This window comes from Papio anubis, chromosome 16 (genome assembly GCF_008728515.1).
Source record: "Papio anubis isolate 15944 chromosome 16, Panubis1.0, whole genome shotgun sequence".
NCBI classification, from domain to species: Eukaryota; Metazoa; Chordata; class Mammalia; order Primates; family Cercopithecidae; genus Papio; species Papio anubis.
In genome coordinates, this window is record NC_044991.1 from 11,004,081 (window position 1) to 11,031,133 (window position 27,053).

Here is a 27,053-nt window from a genome sequence, read left to right on the forward strand (position 1 = left end):
AGAGCAGGGCAGGTCAGCATGGCTATGGCTAGTCCATGAAGCCACGCTGGGCAGTGGGTGAGGACAGGAACGCCCAGAGCCCTGCAGGCATCAGGCAAGTCCCAGGAGCCACGGAACCACTGGGCTGAGCTGCAGAGGTGGCCCGCTGATGTCTCCCCTTCACCAGGCTCCCAGTGAGAAGGGACTGCGGGGGCAAGGTTGGTGGGCGACCAAAAGCAGTATCCCAGGAGGACAGGGCAGGGGTGCCGGGCAGGCCATGGGGCAGGGGTGCCGGGCAGGCTATTGGGCAGGGTACAGCCGCTCATGGCCCAGGGAAGTCACACCCCACTCTCTGACAGGTTTGCCAACTTTGCAAAGAAGAATAAGGACAGCCAGTTAAATAAGAATTTCAGATAAAGCAACAAATAACTTTTTAGTGTGAATATGTCCCAAATACCGCATGGGACCTGCTCACGCTGTAAACGTGTTCCTGGTGTCTCTGATGTTCTCATGTAGCCAGGTGCCCTGGGTCTTATCTGGACGCTGCCCTCTGAGGCTCCTGCCTCTCATCTGGAAAGGGGTGGTCACTGCCTTGACAAGGCTCTCGCCTCTGGTTCTTCAGGAATCCCCAGCCAGGCCTCCCGGACCACCCAGCCAGGAAGACCCCCACCCCCAGCCCCAATCACGGTCACTCCACCGGCTCTGGTGCCTTCATGGCACTTGCAGGCTCTGAAATGGCCCAGCTGTGTGCCTGTCTGTCTGGGATCTCTCTCCCACTCTGAGGTGCGGGCTCCATGAGCACAGGGCCCCATCATCCTTGTGTCCCCAGCACCTAGCACAGGCTGGGCGTGTGTGGATGTGCAGCCACGATTTACTGAAGATGGCATGGACGCCTCCCTGGAGGGGCAGCCTGAGGGGGAACAGGAAGATGAGGGTGAGTGGGGCGGGGCCCAGTGCACCTGCTATTTCTGCCCCACCAATCTCCTCCTGCTGATGACCGGCTCCCTTTCCTCTGAGGCTCAGGCTGGCCTCCGCCCAGGGGACAAAGTGCCCCCACTCTGCCCAGATGGGGGCCGGCAAATCCGCACCAGCCCGGCCTGGCCCTACCCCCACCCCTCCCAACAGGACCAGCCGGGCGTCCACAGATTCCCACGGCAGCCTGTTACCATGGTGACAGCAATCCGAGGTCACCGCGCTAGAAACCGGTGGATGCCTCCCTCCTGGAACACCACAAGCGTTAGAATCTAATTTTCATTACAGCCATAATAGTGGTTTTGCATAATCGTACATATATTAATACCTAACATGCCTGTGTTTATTTGGTTAAAATTCATGAATTCAGGTCTAAATAAAAAGTGCTGATGGCTGAAGTTTTTCATTCTCTTAAAATGTTCTTGGGTTATGTATTTTTTAAGCCAGTCTCTCTCCTTGGCAGCAACTTGCTTTTAATCCCATTATTAACAGGGAAGAGAGAGGAAAACAAATCAGGGCTCTCCTCCCCAGGGGCCGTGCCTCTGGCTGTGGAGGTGGCAAGCGGGTGCCCATCACCCCTAGCCTCTGCCTCACTGTGTGGCCCAGACCACACCCTGCAGCCTCTCCAGGCCTGTTTCCTCAAGTGGAAAAATAAGAGAAGGCATTAGTTGGTCTTTGAAATCCCTTCTGCTTCCAAAACACAGCCACGGAGCTGACATTTGCTGAAGCTCAACCAGCACCGGGCTACGGGCGGGAGAAGTAAACACGGTCCCCGTCCTTGGGTCAGTCCAATCTGATGGAGACTCGCTCAAGAAACAGACAGTGCAGGCCGGGTGCGGTGGCTCACGCCTGTAATCCCAGCACTTTGGGAGGCCGAGGCAAGTGGATCACCTGAGGTCAAGAGTTCGAGACCAGCCTGGCCAATGTGGTGAAACCCTGTCTCTACTAAAAATACAAAAATTAGCCAAGCATGATAGCAGGCGCCCGTAATCCCAGCTACTCAGGAGGCTGACACGATAGTGAGCTGAGATCTTACCATTGCACTCAAGCCAGGGCAACAGAGCGAGACTCCGTCTCAAAAAAAAAAAAAAGAAAAGAAAGAAAACGAAATAGACAGTGCCAAAGGATGAGGAGATTATTCTTCCCATGTGACCCTCTCGCCCGGGGCCAGCACCTCAGCCACAGCAGCAGAGCGTGGGAACCAGGCCTGCCTCCTCCCTAGCTCCACAGGCCCCCACCCACCCAGCGGCCATGAGAGCACCCTGCCATGAGCATTGTTCTAGGTCCCCGATGCCCCAGCCCCACACCTGAACATGGAGGAGGAGAACCGCCACCCCTCCCTTGAGAGAAGCCCCAGCTTGACACCCACCCCACCGGGGAAGAACAGCAGAGACACACGGAGAAATTCTTAAATAGGCTTCTGGGCTTTTATTCAAAACAACACTGGTGGTGGCTGCCGCTTGGTTTCTCTACACCCGGGCCATCTGGGCCAGCAGGTACCAGCGCCATCAGCAACTAGGAGGGAAGTTCATTCACACCATAGAAACTGTACAGCGACTGAGAGTGCTAGAGTCACGGTGGCGGCCCAGGCCGAGGGCTTCCTGGAGGAGGTGGCCTCTACCTCCTCAGTAGGCTGCAGTTTGGCCCAGGCTTTGCCAGGAACACGGATTATTGCACAAAGACAAAAAAGAGTATGTGTATCTGGGCTAAAGAGCAGCTCTTATGACCCCAAGCCCTTACACAACGCAGCAAAGGGGGCTGGGGTTGGCCCTGGAAGCGGAAGGCTCCGAGCTGAGGATATGGGGGAAGACAGGCAGACGGGCTTTACACGCTTTGTCCTCCTTTAAGGGGATGCCTGGTACAGGAGAAGGTAGAGCGGTGGAGACGAAGAGGGTTTGGCTAGACTGGGCTGTCTCTGCACAGATGCCAAGGTGCCTGCCCATCACCACCCTATGGAGCAGCAGAGACAGCTCAGGGACCTGTGCCCCACCTTCCCCACTGCCAGGCCCATGTGGGTTAGGGCAAATTTGTGCTTTTGTGATAGACACAGGCCTGAGGCCATGGCCCCAGACCACAGGGTTGAGGAGGAAGGAAGGGCCCTTTGCCCAACCCTCACCCATTCTGACTTGTGCTGGCCAGTAGATCACAGCTTCCCTGGTTCCCCATCTCTGTCACCCACAAGAACAAGGCCAAGTGTCTGGGATCAGCAGGTGGGGCCTCCAGGAGCCTGGGATCGGCCAGGCCATCTCCCACTGCTCCCTGCAAGGAGCTTCTCTGCCTCTGAGCTCAGCTCTTTTAAATTCTCCACACGCCCCGCTCTGTGGGCCCTGGAGCCTTCGCTCATGCCCATCCCTTTGCCTAGAACACCTGCCCCGAGGTGTCTGCTTGTTCCAGAGCCACATGGTTCAGGGCAAGGGGAGGTTTCACATCAGACCTGCCTAGGATGTGTTCCCCGCGCAGCTGCTCTGAACCCATGTAACAGCAGGAAAGGATGCTCAGCAGAGTCACAAGATGACCCAAGGCTGCTGGACCGGTGTCTGATCCTGCCAATTTGAAGCCCAACCTTCCACATGGTCTTCCCAGGTCACACAGCCCCTCTTCTGGGCTCCAACACGCACGTCCCTCCAGCAACACACGGACTTGCAAAAAGTCAAGTCTGCCTGCCTCCCTCCAACTGCGCATGCTCAGGGTCAGCCAGGAGCAGGTAAGCCCGCCCAGACACTTCTTCCCCAGACAACGTAGCTCGCTCCACATAAAACCACCTCCGAGGAAAGGGAGGCAGGGCCGAGGCTCTCTGGAGGGGTCAGCGTTGGGCTTGGACCCAGCCATCCTCACAGGTCTACCTGCCCCCCAGGGAGGACTGGGCAGTTCCTCCCGCCGCAGGCACCTTGCTCAGCATCACAGCCCTAGGGTGTGGAGTGGGGCCCTCCACACCACCCCAGCTTCTTTGCTACTAGGGCCCTGAAGGATCCTGGGCTGGCCACTTCCCCTCTCCGGGGCTCAGTTTCCCGGGTGGGCTTGACAACCCCTCCCAGACCACTCTCCCTCAGCCCGAAAGGTCTCTGTATGTGACAAAGCACACATTGCCCACCACCTCCCCCAGGGTCCCTGTGCCAGCCTGGAAGACACCCAGAACCCCTCCAAGGGGCACTCCACACCCTCACCAGCCTGGCCACGAGCTGAGTTCTTCCAAGTCAGAGTTTGGGAACAAGGACAAGGCTGCCCCTCAGCAGGCCCCCATGAAGCCCTCAGAGGGGGTCTTAGCAAAGGCAAGGGGGGGTCTTAACAAAGGCAAGGTTATTGCTGAAGCACAGCATCTCCAAACTCGTGGCCTCTGCAGCCTCTCCAGACCACCGCCACCAACATGCTCCCAACCTCCTTCTTCAAACTGACTTCATGAAAGTCACTCCCTTTTTAAAAAGTAGCATTGACCTAAGCAAAATCTCTGTGAAATCACGGGTTCAATGTATTTTTTTTCTAATAAATAGTGAAATAAATGCATAACTCTTCAAATCAAACACCCCCATCTATAACCCGTTTGGGAAGCGCTACTATAGTGAAAGCTGACCTGCAGTTAGGGGCAGCGGGGAGGAGAGACAGGGGCAGGGAGGAGAGACAGGGGCGGGGAGGTGGGGTCGGAGAATGTGGCCTCCAGGTGACACAAAAGGCTGGGCGTGGGGATGTGGCTGGACCCAGGGCCCAGGCAGGTGCCCCCACTCCTGCCTAGAATTCGGTCAGAGCTGCTTTGCCTTGAACCCACTGGGGCGGGGGCATAGTTGCTCAGGACGGGGACAGCACAGCGTCCAGGGACAGCCACAGCTCAGGGCCCATATTGGGGATAAAAGGCATAAGTGACTGAACAACTAACTGCCTGAGCCCAGGGGTACCTGCAGGGCAGCCAGAGCCAGCCCAGACCAGGCAGGTACCCTGGCCTCTCAAGCGGCCTCCACTCCTGCTCCACCCAACCCCGCCCTCCTGGGGTGGAACCCACCCCCTCAGAAGTACTCAGGAGCTGGGACCTCCCCTGGGGCCAGAGCCCCAGCCCAGCCTCCTAGCTGCCCTCCACCCCCCACCACAGTCCTAAGGAAACACAGCTACTCACCCCTGATTTTTCTAAAGAGAGACATCTAACCCGTGTACTAAGGGTATGTGTGTGCTCTGGGGTGTCTACAAAAGACTTCACAACAACGAGACGGTCAGGATGACAGGACAGACACCCCGACGCGGGGGAGCCACGGGGAATCTTAGCAGCGTTTCTTCTTTAAAAGAAAAAAAAGAAAAAGAAAACACACCCTGAATTGCACCTCTTCTCCCGGGCCTGGTGCCCTCAGAGGCCTGAGGGTCCTCTCCAAGCTACTCTCAACCCGGGAGGAGACATCAAAAAACACAGCTGCGACGCCCCGGCAGGACATGTGCCCTGGGGTGGGTCTGGCCTGAATTCCAGAGCGTCAGACAAAAGCCCCGTCCAGGCCCTGGCCCACCTCCCACCTTTAGCACTTTCTGGAAGTCATAAGCTCTCAGTAAAAAAAATAAATATATATATATATGTCTGTCTATGTGTGTGTGTGTGTATATACGCATATATATATGTATATATATGCACTGGAAGGGCCACCATGGGCCACGCAGGCCTGGCTAACCCAGACTCCGCTCAGCCCGGCTGACGGGCGCCTGTGCCCGGCGGGCCCTGCGCGATCCCAGGTGTGGACGAAGTATTGCTGTCTGCTCCTGGCTCCTGAGGTAAAAAAGGTGAGACGGGGCGGGCGGTGGGCGGCCGGGGGCCCCTGCGACCCTCATCTCTTCCTCTTGCTGGCGGCGTCTCCCGGCTCCAGCTCTCCGGGGAGCGGTTGCGGCGGGGGCGCCAAGGGGCCCAGGCCCATGGGCAGCGGTGCCCGGCCCAGGGGGTCCTTGCTGCGGTCCGCGGCCCACGAGGGGCTCCGGGCCAGGCCGTGGGCCGGGGCGGCGGCGCGGGGGCGGCCGGGGGCGGCCAGGCTGCTGGTGCTGCTGAACTTCCTGGCGGGCGTGAGGCCGGGGAGCGGCGGCGGGGGCGGCGGGCAGAAGAGGGAAGTGAGCGAGAGGCTGCTGAGGGTCTCCGAGTGCTCGCTGCCCGCGCCCCCGCCGCCCGCGCCGCCGCGGCCCTCCTCGTCCGAGGGGTCCATGGAGTCGTGGTAGGTGCAGCCCGGGCTGGTGGAGCCCCCGCTGCTGTGGCTGCGCTGATGCGCCCGCAGCCCCCGCAGGCTGAACAGGCCCCGGCCCCGCAGGCTCAGGCGGCGGTGCGCGGCGGGGGACAGGCCGGCCCGGGGTCCCGGAGCAGGCGCGGGCGGCCCCAGGGCTCGCCGGGGACTGTCGCTCAGGGTCAGGCTGTCCTCCAGCGTGGTCTGCAGGCTGCCCGCGGAGCTGCTGGGGCTGGCGTCCAGCGACGTGTCGCTCCCGGTGGCCTGGGGGGAGGTGGGAGCGGTGGAGGCCGCCTGGGTCTGCCCCCACCCCAGCAACCTGGACGCCTCCCTCCCCGGCACAGCAGGCAGCCCCCATCCAAGGAGCTTCCTTAGGAGCAGGGATTCTCCCCTCTGCACGTCCAGCTTAGGCGGCAGTCACCACAGGGCCTGCACCTGCCCCGAGAGGTCCGGAGCTAGCACCCGCCTCAAACCCAGGTCAAACCCGGCCCTGCCCTTCACGGAAGGCTCCAGGCTCACTCCAAGGGGAAGCCCTGGGCCCACCGCCCTCCCCCAGGGCACGTGGCACCCCCACCACAGCCCCCATGGTGGCAGCGGCCCTGCACCCTGTGCTCTCACTGGTTGGGTCCTCCCGCTGTCAGATTTTCATTTTATCACGGGGTTCCGTTGCCCGGTCGCATCCGGCGCCAGGTTTGCGTCTCCGGTATTGATTTGCATATCGGTGACGGTATCGGCGCCAGTTTTACGCTCCGGGCCCGATCCCCGCATCGGCGCCAGATTTCCATATCCCCATTGTGATACGATCTGATATCGGCGCGGGTTCCGCATCGGTACCGATCGCATCGGCGCCAGTTTTGCTCCTGTTTTGTTGAACTCTGATCTCTGACCGCTCCCCGGCTGCCGGGTTTACGCATCTGGCGATCGCATCGGCCGCCGGGTTACGATCTGACATCGGCGCCAGTTCCGCATCATTGTTGATCACATCTGACGCCGGGATTTTATCCCATTTTATCGGTATCTGAGGATTTCGTTCCTCCTGCTGTCCACCATGGAGTAGACTTTACTGCACCCCTGCAGCTCACTCTCAGCACTAAACGGTGAGCTCAGCAGGCAGGGAGTTTGTATCCTGCCCGCCAGGCCACACAGCCTGCTAGGACTGGGTCCCACAGTCACCCAGTGAATCAACCGCACTCACCGTACTATGGGAGCCGGCTCGACCCCATTTCCCCACCCCCACAACAGAGCCCTCAGTGCTCTCTTGGGTAGGAGGGCTGTGGCCCTGGCCAATCCAGTACAGGGGACCCTGCAGGCCGAGGCTTCTCATCCACCAGACCCACCCTCCCACCTCCATTCCTAGTAATCAAGCCCCCACTCACACCCACCCAGATAACCCAGGGTATCCTCCCCACCGCCAGCACCCCGCCACCCTGCAAAACCTCCAGTACTCCTCCTCCTCCCCTCCCCTCCAGCTAGGTATCACAGGCCTCTTCCAGACCCCCCTCGGGGTCCTCCCCACACTCTGCTGTCCCCAGGACCCAGCTCTGCCCACTCCCGTCCGCCCCAGTGCCACCTCCTGCTCCAGTCTCAGCATCACCCCAGCGTTCCCAAACCCCCTTGCATGGTGGTGCCCTGGGCCTTTGGTTGGGTCCTTCCCCTCCCAGTCCCTCGGACTTCGAGGCCTGGCTTAGATCCTGCCCCTTGCCTACAGACCAGTGCTCTGGAGCCTGGGAGGTGCCGGTACCTGCCGGAGGAGGGTGCAGTTGACCCTTGGTGACCGCAGAGATGCCCAGGAGCCCTGCAGCGCAATCTTGGGGAGGGTCCCAGTGCCGGTGCCCTTTTCTGGGCCTTTCTGACTGGCAGACACTGCAGGGTGGAAGAACTCGGCTGGCATGGGCAGGAGAGGGCTGGAGGCATCCGGGGAGAAGGGACTTGGGGGTGCTGCTGGGAAAGGAGGAGACAGAGCTGACGGAGCACGCTCAGGCCAGGGGGCAGTCCCTGGGAGGTGGCATTGAGCACCAATCTCATTGGGCCAGCAGGGAGGAGCCACCTAATAAACTGACTGTGAGACCGTGGGCAAGTCCCCCCCTCTAAACCTTTGTTTCCCCATTGTGAGAGCAAGAGAGAAATCCTGAACCAGCCTTTTTGATTCCAGGGGGCAGGGGCCCTGGGCAAGACACAGCTTTTGGAGGCAAGCAGACCCGGGTTCAAGCCTAGGTCTCTTCCTCTGTAAAAGGGAACAAGATGCCATCTTGAGGGTCATCAGGAGAAGAAACAGCTGGAAGCTCCCAGCTCAGTACCAAGTACACAGTAGGTGCTCACTAGGATCAGTCACCCCCGGGTCCTGACCCCACCATGCAGCCTGGCCAGGCCTGGGGGGCCCTGTGGGACAGCAGGTGGGTTGGGGTGTCCCAGCCCCGGGTCAGATGCTGCACTGGATGGCAGGTCAGTCTGGCCTGGTTGGCTGCACACAGTGAGGGACAGAGACGGGGGTGGGGGGTCTGAGGGCTGGGGCAGGTCTGGCTGTGGGGGGCGTGGGGGGGTAGCAGCAGCCTCTTTCCACCGTCCCCTCCACACCTTGAGGGGTTGAGGGTGAGATAATGGAGGAATGTACCCAAGACAGCTGGACAGTCTGAATGTCCCGGCTGGGGATCCTATGCCATACCATCTTACCATTTAAGGAAAACGTAAATAAATGGTTGGCTAAAGGGAATGAGATTGCATTCCACCAGAATGGCTCTCGGGTCAGCCCTGTGCCCTGACTTCTGGTTTGGGAAGTCTGGGATCTTGGCACCTCAGCCACCCTGGCCAGTTGAAAGCCCATCAGCTTTAGGGAGGGTGCCCAGGAAAGTCACCCATGCCTGGCTCCTGGGAGGCATCCCCGAAGGGTACTTGGGGTGGGCTCAGAGTCTTGGGTGTCCCTCTTCTGCTGGGCTCCTCATCTCTCTGCCTCCCTCCATAGCCAGTGCTGTGAAACCAGGTTCCTGCCACCCTCCATGAGGACCACAGTAAAGATGAACCTGTGATGGCAGGCCAGCTTAGTCCCCTGGCCCTGTGCCCAGAGCCCAGCCACGGGCCCAAAGCACAAACAGAACACTGTGGGTAGAGCTGAAGGATAAGTATCAGGAATTTGCAAAAGGGCTATTAAAGACACCAGGCTTTCCTATGTTTAACATCCCATGTATATGAAGATCTGTGGGCTACACACCTCTCTAATTCAGCTCTAGAAAAACACAATAATCTGGCAGCTTTCCTTCTGCTTGATATGAGAGCCGTGTGTACCCACCTCTTTCCCTTTTCACTATGGCTCCTAGGAAGCTTAGCATAAAGCTTCCTTTAGATGCTTAGGTTTTTGTTATAATTATCTCATCTTTTTGTACTATTTGGCTCTTGATCTTTTATCATTGTTATGTCAGGCCTGAGAGTCTATCTCTCATTGTCAGATATCCATTTGGTTCTTTCTGGACTAAATATAATAATCTGGGTAAAAATACTAAGGAAAAAACTCAACCATCTCCCTCTGAAGCAGACGCCCAAGATGAGGGTTGTGGGGAGCTGGCAGGGCTCCCACCCCTCACCTTGACTGCTCTCATGTTTCAGCCAGGACTGGACAGGGTTGAATGGGATCTCCTCCATCTCACACAGGAAGTTCTCTGGACCCGGTGAGACGGCCGTAGAGGACAAGGGGAAGAAGCATTCGTCCAGGTCTCTCACACACATGGGCTCAGGTGGGTCCAGCTCACTCTGCAAGGAAAGGGAGGTAGGATGGGGCAGCACTGGGGGGGCGGGGACAGCTGCCCTCATGACCTGCTCCACGGGCCCTCGCTTAACTAGGCTACCCTCATGGCTAGTCTGACCTTCCTCTCACCTCCTCTACCTGACCATCTTCCCAAACCCCGGTGAAAGGAATCCACCTCCGAATGCCCCCCTGGATGCCCCAGGCAGTTAGTGACTTCCCCTGGTACAGACCCTGGGCCGGTGAAGAAGCCAGGTCAAGGCTGGTGAAGGCATCAGAAGACAGGCTGAGTGGCCAGTGTCCCATGAGCATGACCTTGGGGGGGTCCCTTCCCTTTGCTGAGCATGTTTCTGCATCCGAGGAGAGTGATGCCTTCCTTCCTAGGCATTCCCTGGCCCCCACATTCCTCAGGCCTGTAGCCCACAGTGACCCCTTCCCAGAAGAGCTGCCTTAGTGCCCCCTCCAAGGCAGAGGCATACGCGCCACCCCAACCTCCGATGACTTGCTGAGTCTGGCACAGAAGACTGTACCCTGCCCAAGTCCAGCTGAGTCCCAAAAACTGTGCACCCTGATATCCTTTGTAGAAGAGCAGTGTGGGGGTACAGGGAGCTGCAGCAACTGTGAGCCATCACTCGCCCCGCAACCTACCCTGAGCTGATGGAGGGCCAGCCTAGGGGGCAGAGGTGCCAAGCCCAGGGTATCCCCCAGCTGTCCCTTATACCCCCCACCCCCAGCAGGGCAGGACCACCTTGACCTTGAGATCAGGAGCCCCGGTCTTGAGGTCTCACCCCCTAAGACTGCAGGATCAGCAAGGGGCCCTTCCTGGCCTGCAGGCCTCCTCAGACTGACCCCCTGGGGTGCAGAGGTTTGGGGCCCAGCCTCAGGGGTGGCTTCCTGCTCTGTCATTCCTGGCTGTGTGATGTGAGCATCACCCCACTTCTTGGAAGCCCCATCTCCTCACGTGTGAAGCGAGGATGAATCATGCCTGCTGCACAGAGCTGTGGGGCGGACAAAGCCGGCACGGGCAGAGCGCCTGCACAGAGTAGGTGCTTTGCCCGACACGACTCCCCCGTTCGCTTCGGCCTCACAGCCCTGCCAGCCAGGGATGACCCCCATGGAATGGACCAAAAAATACTCAAAGCAACAAGAAGCAGCCAGTGCTGCTGAGTGCCAGGTTGGATCACTGGCTGGGCTTGTGGCTGTGTGACCTCAGGCAAATCACGCCACCTCTCTGAGCCCTACTGCCCTCATCCGTCCAACAGGAGATGAAGGCCTAGCACACAGTGGGTGTCGTTTACATGGTAGACTGGAAAGACAGGGGGTTCCTGCCTGGGTGGGCAGGGGCCAGGCTTCAAGGACAGACCCGCCTGCTCAGGAGTCCCCAGGGGAGCTCACCTTGCTGTCTTTGGGGCCAGGTGGGCAGGCTGTGGGGTCCTCAAGGCTCAGGTCGTCGCCCAGCAGGATGGACGAGGACCTGTCTGAGTTCAGGGAGAAGGCCTCCGTCTCAGCCAGCTGCACCTGCAGGAAGAGGGGGTGGCCTCAGGTCACCACAGCGTTGGGATGGGCAGGCCTGGGTCCTGGGGCGTGCAGCCACAGGCCTGAGGCTCTGAAGAGAGGCCAAGCAGTGGTCAGAAAGGTCCAGACACCTGCTGGGCACGGATGATGTATCCATCCTGTGCAGGGGCCCAGCCTGGGCGGTATGCAATGGCGACACAGCGGTCACCTCCAGTGGAAGCCAGCCCTGAGTGGCCCATCTTGCTATCTGGGCCTGAGGGCAGGTGAGTTGCCATGGGCTGTGAACTCCACAGCTGTCTGCTTGCCCCCACACCAAGTGCCCATCAAGACTGGGCTGGACTTGACTCATCTATGGCCCTGTGTGGACAACCTGCACAGCGTGTCACAGGCAGGGGACACTGCGGGGCCCAGAGACACTGGAGAATCTGCAGCCACCACAGGGCAGGGGTGTGGGGCAGCCCAGACTTCCAGCTCCTGCTGACGGCTCCTGGGGACCCGCCCTGCAGCCACCTGAGGCTGGGGCCACCCTGGGGGCTGGAGCACCCCAGGGAGAGCTCAGGGGCCCACACTGCTGGGGAGAGGGGAGGGGGCTGCCTGCGCCTGCACTGGAGGTGGACCCATGGGAACCCCTGAGCTGGGTGGGCCTAAGCCCCGAGCTGGAGACCAGGGCAGGGCACCTGGAGGAGGTTGAGTGCCAGGATGATGCCCTGGGGGAAGAGCGGGCAGATGACCCCTTCATGTCACAGAAAGGGCAAGCTATCCTGCAAGTGACACACAGGCTCCCTGCCTGGCACCTGCAATACACAAGGTGGGGCAGCTGCCCTACCCAAGCACCTACTGTGTGCGGCACGGTGCTGGGGTCAGTAGCTGCGGCCACCACACCACAGGCCCACACCTGGCCCTGGCTCAGGGAGCCAATCTGCCCAGGCCATGGAAGCTACGTGTGCCCACACTGACCCAGCCTGGTCTCTACGGCCCAGAGCCAGGCTCTGCCCTCGGGCAGGCCCCCCAGGCTTCGTGCTGCCCCTGCCACAAGGGGCTGGGCCTCCCGGGCTGCCATTACCTCTTGCTTGTCGTGGTGACATTTCTTGCAGCCGGCGGGTGAGGAGTAGTGGTGGAAGATGGAGCCCGAGAGGTTGTCGATGATGGTCAGCTCCCCCTCCAAGGAGTCCTTGATGATTAAAGAGACGCTGTCCAGCCACAGGTTCTCCTAGGCGGACGGGGACGGGGTGGGGACAGGCGGGATTATCAGCCGGGTCCCGGGGCTGCGGGGTGGGCAGGACACAGCTGCCCTCCCGGTTGGTTCTCTGCGCCCATGGCCTGGGACCGACCCCCTCATCACAGGGTCACCCCTTCTATGGAGCTGAGCAGGGTGGGGCCCAGAAAGAGGTCTCTGTGCAAGGCCTCCCTGGCCCCGCTGCCCATCTAGCCCTGCAGTGCCCCCCCTCTGGCGACCCTCGCGCCGCTCCAGCCCCTGCCCACCTGGGCAGGCGAGTAGCAGCGCCGGCACAAGCCGCCCTCGGCGTCGCCCCCGCCGCCCGCCCCTCCCGGCCCTCGGCCAGGGGCGCCCGGGGAGCCGGCAGGCAGCCTCGGGCTGGGGCCCAGGCCGTGGGCCATCTCCAGCTCGAGCTCGGCATCCATCTCGGCGTCCTCCTGCGCCTCCTTATTGCTGTCGTCCAGGTGCTTCATGAGCACAGCCACCACCACGTTGATGAGCACGAACTGCGCGGTGAGCACGAAGCTCACGAAGTACAGTGGCGACACAAACTGCAGGCTGCTCAGGCAGCTGCGCTCATCATGGGTGCAGTCCCGCAGCGTGTCCTGTGTGGTGGGGAGGGCGGAGAGGACGAGGGCTGCTGGAGGCAGAGGCCAGCCCAGGGCCACGCACGGAGGCAGCAAGACCGAGATTCAACCCCCGAGATGGCCCTGGCTGCCCTGCCCCACTCTGCCTTGTGGCGGCATCTGCCTGCCTCAGCTTCAGCTAAGTCCCCGCATGGACAGACGATGGCCCAGCACCCTCTCCTCCTCTCTTGCTCCCGCCCACGTCACCCTCCCCACAGCTGGCCTGCTTCCCTGGGACACAGTCAGGCCTGAGAAGGGGCATCTGGGGCTTCCTTCAGGGGCATCTGGGGAGTAGGGTGCATTCGGGACCAGGGCCTCCCCGTCCTTCCTTTCTGGTTTTTCAGCTCCATCCCCACCCACAAAGCCCAAGAAGACTCCACCACCTTCCCGCCCTGGGCCGAGGAGAGTGGCCACCTCTCCTAGCCCCCGGCTTCCTGCCCCCTTGCTGGGGGACTGGGGGCTCTGCAGGGTGGGGGTGAGAGGCAGAACAGGCCTATCACTGCCCTCTCCACCTTAGGGCCCCGGAACCGAGGCCTCACCCCTGTCCTCCGGGAGCCCCTCCCTGCCCTTCCCAGCCCAGCCCAGGTTGCAGCCCAGTCTAGGGAGCCTCTGCCGGGTGACCTGGTCAGTGCGGCAGTCACTAGGGGGCCTGGCGCTGGCCTTCGGGCCTGCCTGGGCCCCAGATACCCCCTGGAACCGGGTGGAGTTGTCTCCCCTAGAATCTGAGCCCCAATCTTAGGCAACACTGGGGGATGGGACAGTGGTAGACAAGGGGCCTGTTATGGCTCTGCTGGTCCCGGGCAGGCCCCTCCATTCCTCCGTGCCCTGCATGCCCCTCCCTTGTGCGGTGGGGCCCTGGGTGGGCAGAGCCCTGAGCAGGACCAGCATCCTCACTGTCCCAGCATCTGGCTGATTTCTCCACCCCAGCCCACCCGGGAGTACCTTCATGATCCCGTTCCAGTTGTCACCCGTGGAGACCTGGAAGAGCGTGAGGAAGGCCATGCCGAAGTTCTCGAAGGTGGCATGCCGGCTCATGCCCTCGCATGGGTTCTCATCGTTGCAGACTGGAAGCGGGGAGGAGGTCAGCCCTGCCCGATGGCAAAGCACCTGCGGGGCTCACCCTGACCCAGTGCCTCCCACCTTGCCTCAACCCTCATCACACTCTAGGAGGGGCGTGCAGACTGTGCCCAGCCCACAGATAAACTGAGGCTCGGGGAGATGGCGCATGAGCTGGGGCTCAGGTTTGGGTGAGTCTAGTTCTGTCCCCGACCAAAGAATGGGTTTCTGAGAAAGAGGATGAAATGGGGTGAGGGCCAGCCCGTCAGGGAATCCTGCTTTCCAGAGCCATCCCGGTGCAGGGCAGAGCTCAGCAAGTGCTCTGTTGCCCTCTGCCCCCACCCTGGCCTCTCCATTTGCTGGGGCGGTGCTGGCTCAAGACAGGCACCAACACAAGACAGGCAACCACTACAGGGGTAGGGAGGGCAGGTTCCCTGGGAGACCAGACAGGTGGGGGCCCTGCTGTAGGCATCTCCTCAATACAAAGACCCTGATGTGATGGGCTGGGGTTCCCTGCTCCACCAAGTCATCCTGCAGCCCCGCTGCACCCCACCACAGGCCTGCTCTGGGAGTCACTCACCCAGCTTCCCGAAGAGCTCCACCCCAAGGGCAGCATAGATGAAGAAGAGCAGCATGAAGAGGAGGCCCAGGTTGCCCACCTGCGGGAAGACAGGTGAGGCCGGGTGGGACTGGGGAATGGGTGAGGGCGCACCAGGCCTGGGAAGGGTGGAGGCTGGGGCGGTGGGGGTGGGCAGCCTGAGGGTCAGAGCAGCTGTAACATTCCCCCAGGCTGTGTGTCCACGTCTGCCACCCCACAGGACCTGGAGGGCAGGCTGGTTCCAGCACAGGGCTCAGAATAACAAGAAAACACTTGTGCCGCCTTTACCACAAGCCGCCCTGTTTCCAGCACTTGAGGTTAATGAGCTCACTTCCTCCTCACAATAATCCATGAACTATCTTTTATCCCCATTCTTCAGATGAAGAAGGAGACAGACTGAGAGGCGACATCACTTGTCCAGAAGCACACAGCTAGTAACTGGTAGGACAGGGGTCCAGACCCAGCAGGCTGGCCCCAGGATCTGTGCACACAACCTGTGCTACACACCTTGTGTGGCTACCAAGGTTGAATGGATGGATGAATGAAGGGAAGGGAGAGGGCAGGAAGTCTCAACACTAACATTAGCTCCTCTACGAAACCACCAAAACGCACTTGTCCCTGTCACTATCATCTGCTGGTCTGGGAAATCTTCAAGAACAGGAACACAGCTGCATGAGGTCAGATTTGCCTCCTCCGGCCAGCACGAGGCCCGGCCATAGAGAGGAGGGAAGGCAGGAATCACGCAGGCCCGTGGACCCCAGAAGGCTCTGCAAACCCAGCCACCCCCGTCCCACAGCTCCTGTGGGAGAAAGCGTCCCAGATTCCAGACCTAGGTCAAATCTATCCATGCACTGGAGACCACCTTTAACTCATGCTATGGATAAGATAAGGCTCAACCACATTCTTGCCCTAGAAATGAAATCTCTCTTAGAACCCTCAGAAGGCCTGCGTGAAGAGAATCAGAAGACGTTCACATTAACTGCTGAAAAGTAAACCCCGTTAATCACCACTCCTCAAGTTTCTCCTCTCCACTCCAAAGAAGGGTTTCCTGGCCAGCCGTTCTGCACTGCTAGTGGCTAATTAAATGATGTTCCCTTCATTAATAAAACAAGCACTTACTGAGCGCCTGTGAGGCAAACTGTAAAGCCCTAACCGCTGAGAAGGATCTGGCGGGGTCGAGGCCCTAGGAAATCAGCTTTGTGCTCTGCGCAGGCCGGGGCTGGCAGCGTCTCTTAACCAGGATTGCCTTCAGCTTTTCTCCGTCCCCTCCCCACTGTCAGCATCTCAGAGCCGGTAGGGTTGCGGCAGCCTCCTCACCAGCTTCCCTGCCTCCAGCGTCTTCCTCCAATCCACTCTCCTCCCAGCCGCCAGAGCCACCTTCTCAAAAGCAGCTCTGGCTGCAACCTCCCTTGTCTAGAACCCTCCTGTGGCACCCACTGCCTGCAAGATAAAGCCCGATTTTGCTTCCCTGGCATTGAAGGTGTGTTGTGACCTGGCCCCCAGGGACCCCCTCCCAGCCTGATCTTCCAACCCCACACACTCCAGCCACACAGAAAACAGCCCCACAGTGCCCTGGCATATTATTTTCCCTCTGCAGGAAGGACCCTCTGCCTTTGCTTGGAAAATGCCTCCTCCCCACCCCTCAAAGCCCAGTCCATGGGTTACCTCCCCTGAGAAGCCTTCTCTGATGCCTCCTCCCTCTTCTTGGGGCAGAGCCTGGTGGGGAGAGGCTGAAGTTTCATTTTCCGAGCACTTTACATAGAATCGAGGAAATGGACAATGTCCATGCAACAGCATGAGCAACAGCAAATGGATTTTGAGGGGTCAGCACCATTTCATGGCCAGCAGCACTCGGCACATGCTGCGTCTAAAGTGCTGATGCACTTGTAATGACTACCATGGGTCTCCTGCTGGAGGCTGGGAGGTCCTGAACATCTCCATATGCCGTGCCCCATGCCAGCTCCGCGCTGGATTTGGGAGTCATGATAGGACTGCCCAGGGCTCAGAGCATGGGGAGGGGAGTGGGAGCAAGGAGGCCAGGGAGGCCAAGCCACACACCTGCCATCCCCATCCCTAGCAGCCTCTTACAAGGCACTTCCCATGAACCAGGCTTCTGAAGTGCTTCATAAGCTTTAACCATCTGAAACTTCACCGCTGCCCTTTGAAATAAGCACTTGAGGGAGCGATGCTTCACCACCATCCTCATTTCACAGGCAAAGAAACTGAGGCACGAAAAGCTAAGTTGCATGCCCAGGGCCCAGACTTTGCTCTCAGGCATTATGGCCCAAGTCGGGGTTCCAATCTACTTCTTGTCTGCACAGCCTGCAGCCCAGCATCACTCCCATCTCCCATGGGACAAAGTCCCCTGAAGGAATTTAGTGTTAGGAAAAACCACGTCTCTGAATGAATGCCCTTGCTTTCCATCCAGACCATGCCACTTTCCCTTTATACCGAGGCTGCTGGGAAGCTCACACCAAACTCAGGAACAGAACTCACCCATGTCCTTAGCCCCACTCTCCGAAAGAATTAGCTCTGCTTCCACCTTCCCTGGGCCATTAATCTTGTATCCTCATTTTTACTGTACAGTATCTGTGCCTTGTATTTTAAGGTGTCTAAAGTTCCTGATGACTCGATGAATCATAATGAATAAATAAATGTGCCTGAGGGTCATCACAGCAGAGGCCACCCTTAGGGGAGGGGGAAGAAGAGCCTCAAGCAGTCCAGACAGCAAGGGAGGGAAGGACTGGGATTGCAGAATTCCCAGGAGGATGAAAAAGATGCCCTCTGTGGCCCTGATCACATCTCCCTTTTCACTAACCACGGGGTGGGGGTAAAGTAACTTCCCTAACTTCTGAGATCCCCACCTGGGTCAGTGTCTCATGCTGCCCCTCCTGGAATGCCATCTCGGAACTTCCCCATCCACACTGCCACCTTCTTCTGCCAAGCCACCCTTGGAAGTCAAGCTCAAAGGTCCCCTTTTCTAGGCTGCCTTCCCTGATCTCCCCAGGGAGTGTCTGGCAGTCTTCTCTCCCTGGAGCATGCTGGAGGTCCCTCCCCACATCTCCCTGAAGTATCCATCTCCCTCCACCAGCCTGGGGCAATCAAGGGCACGATGTGGACCCTGAGTGCATGCGCAGGGCTGGACACAGAGTGTCGCTGGCAACCATGTGGTGAAGCCGGAAAAAACAGGCAGAAAGGGACCCTTTCTGCCTGTCAGCCCTCGGCTCAAAATGCATCCCCAGAGACAGCATCTGCCCTGGCTCTGGCAGATGTGAGAAGGAATATCAGGGCCTTCATGCCCCAGGATCCAGCCTGACACCAATGACCCCTAGTAGGGCTGCCAGAAAGAGTGGCTCTTACCTGGGGCAAAGCTTGCACCACCGTGTCCAGCAGGGCCCGCATCCCTGTGGCCATCTTCAACAGCTTCAGCACTGTGGGCGAGACCCAGCCCCGCCCACTCAGCCCCGGGCCGGTGGGGACATGTATGTGCACGCATGTGTGCACGTGCGTAAACTCGGTAAAAGAGCACATGAAGGCACGTGCAAGCAGAGTCCGGCTCTCAGACGCCACATTACAAGAATGCGGGTGCAGCCACAGGGTGAGTGGGGCATGCACAAAAACATGTGGACACAAGGCGTGGGCGTCACTGTAAAACAGCCCCCGAGGATGGGGCATTCTCATGGGGACTGAGGTCTATGAAGCGTGTGAATGAGTGTGCCATGAACTGTCACAGGCACAAAGGACCAGCGTGAGTGGCCACATCTCTTCCCTTCCCCTCTCGATAAAGAGGACTCTGGCATCACTCGCTGAGTTTCTGGCAGGCAGAAGAGCAAGAGGCACCTGGGCTCGCCCTGAGGCAGGAGGCTTTTAAGTGTGGGAACTACCTTGAGGGGAGGAGAAGGGTCTCTGAAGACCGTACGTCCCAGTCACTGTGTTTGAGAAACGCCAGTGAGGGCCTGGAGGTGTTGCGCATCTTCCCAGTTGGACTGGGTTCCTTGCATCACACTCTGAGACTGGACCCCATGGGTCATGACGTTATAAGGAAGTGGGAGTGTGTATCCATGTGTGCTATGCCAAGCTGTCTGTGTGCTGGGGGAGGTGTGTGCACACAGAGGGTGCATGCGTGTGTGCTGGCTGTGTGCCTCCCGGCTCCTGCTCACCCCTGCTCAGCAAGGAGCCTACCATGCCCACGAACTCCTGCCCCCACCTCTCCCCACCCCACTCCTGTGTGCTCTCATCAGGCAATGAGGAGTCTCATCCTGCCCCTGTTTGCCCCCGTTCCCTGTCCCACCCCTTGCCCCTCACCTCGGGCGATGCGCAGAACCCTCATGATGCGGATGATGGTGGGGTTGATGGGCAGGGCCGCATTAATCTCTATCTCCTCCAGTGTGATGCCCATGACTGACAGTAGCACAATGGCCAGGTCCAGCTGGTTCCATCTGCTCAGCCGTGCATGGGAGGGTAGGAGCGGGCATGAGGAGGATCCCTCTGGTTCAGACACATCTTAGTAGGGGAGCCTCCCAAGTCCTCAACCTTCTATTGTGGCCCATTGGGCTGTGTGGCTGCCTTCCCTTACTAGCGCCTCCTAACGCCACTGGGTCCAGGCCTGTCTCTGCTCCCCATAGCCATCACTTCCTCAAGCAAGGGGCTGATCAGAATAAACATCTCTGGCCTCCTGCAGGAGAGGAGGCATGGACTGTGACTTCCAGGTCTAACCTTGAGCTGGCTGCTCCCTCTGTCTGGCCTTAGGCTAATCCACCAACTTCTTTGAGCCTCACTCTTCCCTTCAAAAAGGAGTATTAGCATGAGGCAGACCCTGCTCTGCCTATAGGGTAGAAACAACCTACCAAAGATGAACCGAGAAGGGCCAAGTAGAATACCCTGCACCCATCAGATGATGCCATAATCATTTCTTGTTCAGAGCTATAAGCAGCAGCTGGGACGCCTGTCCATCAGTGCCTAGATGCTTACTGGTTCCCCTCTTCAGGCTGCTCCAGACTTCCCTAAGGGTCAGGACTGCTTCCTCATCCTGCAGTCTACCCTATTACTGCCCTAACCCAGCCTGGCCACTCACCGGTCCTTGAAGAAGCGCCTCAGACCAAATGCCACCAGCTTCAGCACAGCCTCCAGCACAAACACAGTGGTGAACATATAGTTGCAGTACTTGAGGGCTGTCTCCAGGGACTATGGGGGAACAAAGAGAAGCATGATCCAGGGCACATGACCAGTGCCAGAACCTTCCTCCACTCAGAAAGTCTCTGCCTTTTAAGGAGAGAATTTAGTACATTTACTTTTAGCGTAATTATTTATATGCTGCTTTTATTCTTTCCATCTTAATGTGTGCTATTTATTTTATGTTTTTATTCCTTCTGTTTCCTTTTTCCTATTTGTGTGTATCTGGTCCAGTTGGTACCTTTGAAGGCAATATAGGGTATTAATGAAGAGCTACGGAGCCAGACTGCCTACATTTGAATCCTGGCTTAGTGCTCACTCCAAATTCACCATATGATCTTGAGTAAGTCATTTCATCTTAGAAAGCTGCTATGAAAATTAAATGAGCTAATAATTCAGTGCTGGACACAGAACAATACTTGGTAAATGTAAACCATTATTCTTCCATTTTTTTCCTGTTAATTTGGAAGTTCTATAATTATTGTTTCATTTTGCCAATGGTTATCTTTCTTTTTCCTGCATTCATAATATTCCTCTCCCATCATTTGCAATAAGGTATTAATTCCACACCTGGAAGCTCTGCTTCCCTCTTCTTCCCCTCCAACTCCAAAAGGGTTTTTAGAATGGACTTGCTTCTCACATGCCCCTCACATACCCGGTCTGCAACAAGCTGGGAAATGGTCATCCTCATCCACCACCAGTGTTTGCCTGAAATGGTCCTTCCACCCTTTGCATAGTCTCCATATGCCCAGGTAGTAATGGAGGCTACATGGTAGGCTTTGAATGCAAATCTAAGTTCCAGACCTGGTTCCACTACCTATGGCTGAGTAATTTTGGCAGCATATTTAAGCTCTCTCAGCCTCAGGTTCCTCACCTATAAAATCTGGACAAATGATTCCCCCTGCCAGCCTTAGGATTGCTATGAGGATTAAAGAGTTCATACATGTAGTGTGCCTTGCAAAGAGTCAATATTTAACACACCACAGTCATTGCCACCCATGTGCAAACCACGGACCAAATGTTGCCTCCCTGACCCACCTTCCCTCTGACCCTTCCCTTCCAGACCCTGAGCTTCCTGAGGGCAAGCTTGTCCGGCACCTCCTCCCATTGCAGTGCCCAGCATAGAGCCCAGCATGTAGGGGCTGCTCACATCCTGCTATCAGCTAACCCCTTCCCTACCCTATCCCTGGGGTGGGGTCTCAGCAGGACCCCACCCTCACCTTGTAACCTTGGGCTGGGAGGCAGACCAGGGCTCACCGTGGGCTGATTGTAGTGCTCCAGGGACATGGTGACCACGTTGAGGCAGATGATGAAGGTGATGAAGATGTCCAGGTAGTGGCTGGTGCACATAGAGTGGATGAGTAGTCGGGTGTGACAATAGGTGGCATAGTAGGGCAGCCGCTGGGCCTCTGCAGGTGGTGCAGGGGGAGTGGCACAGACCACAGAGGGTTGGGGTCAAGGGAAAGGGCACAGAGCACAAAGGACAGAAATGTGGAGGAAAGGGGGGGGGCAAGGAGGAAGATGTTGATCCACCCCAGGCCCTGGAATCAGTGTTAGATCTCCACCCAGCCAAAGCACCATGACAGAAACTGTGGGGAAGGGTGACAAAGAAGGCAGGACATTCATTCTCTCCATCTACCCCAAATGAGCTTGTGGCAGGAGCTCTGGGCCTGCCTGCAGGGAGGGCAGGTTTCCCATGGCCCAGGGAGCCCAGGCTCTGCCTTTGCCCTATGCGTGGACTGAACCCCCAACAGCCTCACTCAGGTTGGCAGTGGTGTCAGCCATTGGACACTGATGGAGCTCAGATCCCCTGGACAGAAAGATGCTGGGAGAAGTGACTGAGCCCTGGACACAGGGGCTGTATCATTTGTTTCCTTCCAGCTCCAAAGGCTCAGGATGCTGGGGTCAGGTCCAGGCAGAGGGGCCTAGAGCTGGGTGGCCCACACCCTCCACAGGCACCCACTCACTCCGGCGCTTCTTCTCCAGGCGCCGCAGCCGCTTCTCCTCCCGCCGCCGTGCCTCTTCAGCCTCCTGGTGCTGCCGGCACTTGTGGAAGTTCTCCACCACGACACCCACAAACATGTTGAGCACGAAGAAGCTGACGATGAGCAGGAAGGAGATGAAGTACAGCAGCATCCAGGGGTTGTGGTTGGTCACAGGCTGCAGGGGAGTCAGAGAGGGCTGAGGAGGCTGATCAGGCCCTACAGGGCCATGGGGAAGTGCCCAACCTGGCTGAGCCTCCATGGAGTGGGGATGTGTTGAGCCTGCCTCCAGGAAGGCAGCTGTGAGGTCTAAATGAGGCAGCAGGTAAGAAGTAAATACCCTGAGCATGACACAATATGGTCCTCAGCCAAGAAAGCCACCTCTCCCTCTCTGCTTAGCGGCTGCCTCCTGGAAACGTCTGTCTTCTTCCTCTCATTCACCTATCCATTCATTCACCTATGCATGCATGCATCCATCCATCTACCTTTCCTTCCACTCACTCACCCATCCATCCACCACCCATCCACTCATCCATCCATCCACCCACCCATCTATCCACCCATCCATCCACCCACTTTCCCATCCATGCATCCACCCATCCATCTACCCACCAGCCAGCCAGCTACCCATTCATCTATCTACCCATCCATCCATCCACCCACCCATCCACCCATTCACCCATCCATGCATCCACCCATCCATCCACCCACCAGCCAACCAGCCAGCCAGCCATTCATCTATCTACCCATCCATCCATCCACCCATCCATCCACCCACCCACCCATTCACACCCACCCATCCACCCACCCATCCATCCATTCACCCATCCATGCATCCACCCATCCATCCACCCACCAGCCAACCAGCCAGCCAGCCATTCATCTATCTACCCATCCATCCATCCACCCACCCATCCACCCACCCACCCATCCACCCATTCATCCACCCACCCATCCATCCATGCATCCACCCATCCATCCACCCACTCATCCATCAATCTATCCATCCATCCATTCACCCATCCACCCATCCACTCACCCATTCATTCACTCACTCACCCATCCATCCATCCACCCAGCCATCCATCTACCCATCCACCCATTCATTCATCCATTCACCCACCCATCCATCCATCGACCCATCCACTCACCCATTCATCCACTCACTCACCCATGCACCCATCGACCCATCGACCTACCCATCCATCCATCCACCCATCCACTCACCCACCCATTCGCCCATCCATTCACCTACCCATCCACTCACCCATGTATCCATCCATCCATCCATCCATCCATCCATCAATCCACCTATTCACCACCCACCCATTCTCCCACCCAGCCAGCCAGCCACCCCTCCATCGATACCTCCATCCATCCACTTTTTCACCCATCCAGAAATAAGGCAGAAAACAAGGTGGCCAGCAGAGAGGAAAACTTGGATGCACAGATTCCTTGGTGGAATCCATGTATGCATGTGCATGCGTGCACTGGCAGGGGTGAGGAGACAGAGCAGACAAGGAAATAGAGGAAGATGCAGCCAAGCATTCTCATTCCTCCCACCCAATACCGCCACCCCCACATCCAGCTCCAGAGTCTTACTGGGTGGGACCCATGAAGCCAAGAGCCAGGGGTCCATTACCAACCTGGGAGTTGCACACAGCCCTGCCTCTACCACTGAGTGGGCCCTGTCTTGAGCTAGAGAATCTTTCTGTTTCTTCTCCCAGTGACTCCCTCAGTCTGAACACAGCCAACCTTGGTCAGCCACACATCTTGCCTAAAGTCCCTACCTAGACCCAGAGGGACCCCTGCTCCCCAGGGGTCTCGGAAGCCAAGGCTGAGTCTCTTCCCTGACCTCCTCCACCCAATCCCCCTCCCAAATCCATCTTCACTCAGCAGCCCTCAGGAGGCTGCACTGACAAGCAGACCTAACAAGCAGGGACACCACTCTTGCTGTTAGCCCCTCACTGGCTCTCTCTGCCCTCAGAATAAACTTTTGCCCCTTGTCATTGCACACTCGGGGGCTTGCAGACCACCTAGCCCTACCTGCCTCCTCTCCCCATCTCCTGCCTCTCATTTTCTACTCCTAGCCCCCAACTCCCAGTTCCCTGAACACATCACACTCTCACCCTCTCTGTTCCTCTGCCAGCTGGCTCAGCCCCTCTTCTCTGCCTGCACTTGGTTTTCTACCCACCAGGGTCTGTGCCCCTCCAGGCAGGAGCAGCTCAGATGCCTCTCCACACAGAGCAGGGGGGATTTGCCAAAGCAAATGTAACAATGATTTACGCTACCCAAGGAGTGGCTCTAATGGTGAAGATTCAGGCCAGGATGTGAGGGGTGGGCTGTGCTGACAGTGGGGAGACACTGGGGCTGTAGGTCTCGCTGGTACCAGTTTCAAATTCAAACCACTGGGCCCCAAGGACACCATGTCCCTCCCAGCATCAAGGCTTGACCTGGTCCCAGCTACACCCACCTGCTGGTCCACAGCGACAGCATCCAGTCCATTGTACATGATGTTCACCCAACCATCCTTGGATGCCAGGACAAAGAGGGACATCAGAGCCTGGGAGACATGGGGAAGGGGAATGCAGGAGTGAGGAGTGTGAGTGATGCCAGCTGCAGCCACCCTTCCTCAGCTCTCTATTCTTCTGCCCCTGGGAGACAGAGGGACAAAGAGGTCTTCTCCATGTGACAGAGCTGTGCCCTCATCCAACAAACCTTTCCTAAGGACGTACTATGTGCCTGCAACATACTCTTGTAGTTGCTGTTACAGAAGAAAAAGTGCTGGACCCACAGTCCTGGGTTTTGGTCTCAGCTCTGAAATCATCCAGCTGTGTGATCTTGGGCAAAAAAAATTCATGAACTCCTGGCCGGGCGCGGTGGCTCAAGCCTGTAATCCCAGCACTTTGGGAGGCCGAGGCGGGTGGATCACGAGGTCAGGAGATCGAGACCATCCGGGCTAACATGGTGAAACCCCGTCTCTACTAAAAATACAAAAAACTAGCCGGGCGTGGTGGCGGGCGCCTGTAGTCCCAGCTACTCGGAGGCTGAGGCAGGAGAATGGCGTGAACCTGGGAGGCGGAGCTTGCAGTGAGCCGAGATCGCGCCACTGCACTCCAGCCTGGGTGACACAGCGCGAGACTCCGTCTCAAAAAAAAAAAAAAAAAAAATTCATGAACTCCTGTCCCCTCACCCACAGAATGGAGCTAACAAATACCTTTCTGGCAGGTGTGCTGGGAGGGCCAACTGAGGCTCAACCAGACGGTCCCTGCCATCCTTACTCCAGGGGGTAAGACACGTTTGCCCTAGCATCTGAAAACAGGAGCTCATGAGAGGCGTCAGGAACCCTGGGTCAGAGCCCAGGCCGTGCCACTCACTGGCTATGTGATTTGAGGCAAGTTCCTCGATGTCTCTGGGCCCATTTCCTCATCGGTAAAATGGCAATAATTCCTCTCCCTGGTTTGTAAAATTTTGAAAAGGAGGTGGTCCCCAGAACACAGCCACCCAAGGCTCCCACAGAGATGGCAGATCAGCATCCTCATGTCCCTTCAGTGAGGTCACATCTGGTTCTGCAGCACCGGCACCCAGCGCAGAACCTTGCATACAGCAGGTGCTCAGTAAAGGTTCTCTGAACTGAACTTGAGCACAGCCTCCTGTGCCATCCTTGCACCAGTAGTTAGTAGGTTCACAAAGGGTTCCATTTCACCGGAAACTGCCCGGAGGTCACATATCCTACTCAGGAAGCCCTCTCCCCAGGGCAGAGGTGGTCACACCCCGCTCTGTGCTCCTGCCACTGTGGGCCAGGACATGCGGTTCTGGAATGAGTCTCTGGCCCCGCACTGGCCCCTCCTTCCCACCATCCAGATCACAGACCCCTCCTCTTCTCTTTCCAGGTGGGAACGGTGCCGAAGGTGTCCAGAGAGTGTTCACACCCAGGAGCAGGGAGGGCAGAGGAAGCCCCCCTGCCAAGGGCATAGGAGGCTCCTGCATTCCAAGGACCTGCCATCACTGTCCCTGTTGACAGATGAGGACACTGGAACAGAGGGTCTGGCACTTGTCTGAGGGCACACAGCTGGTAAGGGCCACTGAGGAGTCAGAGGCTGCAGGCCAGGCCGGAACCCTCCAGGTGGCTCTGAGTGCTGAGAACACCCCATGAGGGATTCCAGAAGAGCCTGGTGCCAGGCAGACCCAGAAATGCTCCAAAGGGGCGGGGCTGGCACTGGGGCAGGGCCCATAGGTGAAGGGGGTCAGGAGCATGGGCACAAAAGGCCTCTGGCGAGCTCCCCCTCAACTTCCTAAGACATCTTTTCTCCAGATGGGCAGGGGTAGTGACTGTCACGGTTCCCGACACCCTTTCCCTGGGCACTCACTGCCCCTCCAAGGCCTTGTGGCTCCCCTCTGAGGTGCCACTGGGGGGCAAGCCCTCCAGGGGGATCTAGCTGGAGACTGCCCATCAGCCAGCGGGGACGAGGGCCTGGAGCCTGCTCCTTCCTGTGTGCCCTGGGGCAAGGCACGCCTGCGAGTGGACATACCTGGCCTCCTGGGCAGGCCCTGGAGAAATGAGAGCAGGGAAGGGGAGGCAGCCAGCCAAGGGGTCTCACCTGGGGCACTGCCCAGATGGGTCATGCCTGGCAGGCCCCCAGGAGAGGAAACCAAGGGGAAAGCAGACACCAGGCAGGGGTGTGCCTGTCGACAGAGCAGACAGCAGTGGGTGGGTGACAGGAGAGGGAACCACCCCGGGACCGCAGCCTGCCTGGCAGGCTGTAACATTTCCATTTCATAGATGAGGAAACTGAGGCTCAGGGAGGCCACACCTACAGAAAGTGGCAGAGCTGGATTCACCTCCAGGACTGCTTGATTCTCAAACTCCTGTCAGGGGCCCCTGGGTCGGGGGTGGGAGCCAAGAACCAATGTTCACAAAGCACCTACTAAGTGAAGGCGTTTGCTGGGCACTCTGCACACAGACTCTCTAAGCCTCGTCCCACCTGAGAGGTGAGTGCTACCCTTACCCATTTTGCAGAAGAGGAAAC

The 27,053-nt window shown here is 58.1% G+C and overlaps 1 protein-coding gene and 1 long non-coding RNA gene across 4 annotated transcripts in view; both read right to left on the reverse strand.

Annotated features, from left to right (window-relative positions):
- Positions 1-386: 386 nt before the first annotated feature.
- Positions 387-1,867, reverse strand: LOC108580847. The gene is made up of 2 exons (XR_001892388.2): positions 677-1,867; positions 387-549 (listed from the first exon to the last, which is right to left on the reverse strand). It is a non-coding gene; the product is annotated as an uncharacterized LOC108580847 (long non-coding RNA).
- A 487-nt stretch (positions 1,868-2,354) lies between these two features.
- CACNA1I (calcium voltage-gated channel subunit alpha1 I) overlaps positions 2,355-27,053 on the reverse strand; it is a 121,393-nt gene continuing 96,694 nt past the window's right edge. For 2 of the 3 annotated variants that reach the window (XM_031656284.1, XM_031656285.1), the window contains 14 exons: positions 24,497-24,586; positions 22,009-22,201; positions 21,299-21,450; positions 19,944-20,053; positions 19,175-19,308; positions 18,230-18,300; positions 14,852-14,930; positions 14,158-14,279; positions 12,856-13,194; positions 12,437-12,583; positions 11,254-11,376; positions 9,701-9,866; positions 7,867-8,066; positions 2,355-6,389 (listed from right to left, as the gene is read on the reverse strand). In XM_031656284.1, coding sequence (XP_031512144.1) covers positions 5,745-6,389; positions 7,867-8,066; positions 9,701-9,866; positions 11,254-11,376; positions 12,437-12,583; positions 12,856-13,194; positions 14,158-14,279; positions 14,852-14,930; positions 18,230-18,300; positions 19,175-19,308; positions 19,944-20,053; positions 21,299-21,450; positions 22,009-22,201; positions 24,497-24,586 — 2,571 coding nt within the window. In that variant the 3' untranslated portion in view covers positions 2,355-5,744. The remainder of the gene's footprint in view (positions 6,390-7,866; positions 8,067-9,700; positions 9,867-11,253; positions 11,377-12,436; positions 12,584-12,855; positions 13,195-14,157; positions 14,280-14,851; positions 14,931-18,229; positions 18,301-19,174; positions 19,309-19,943; positions 20,054-21,298; positions 21,451-22,008; positions 22,202-24,496; positions 24,587-27,053) is intronic. The other variant, XM_031656286.1, reaches the window with a different exon arrangement.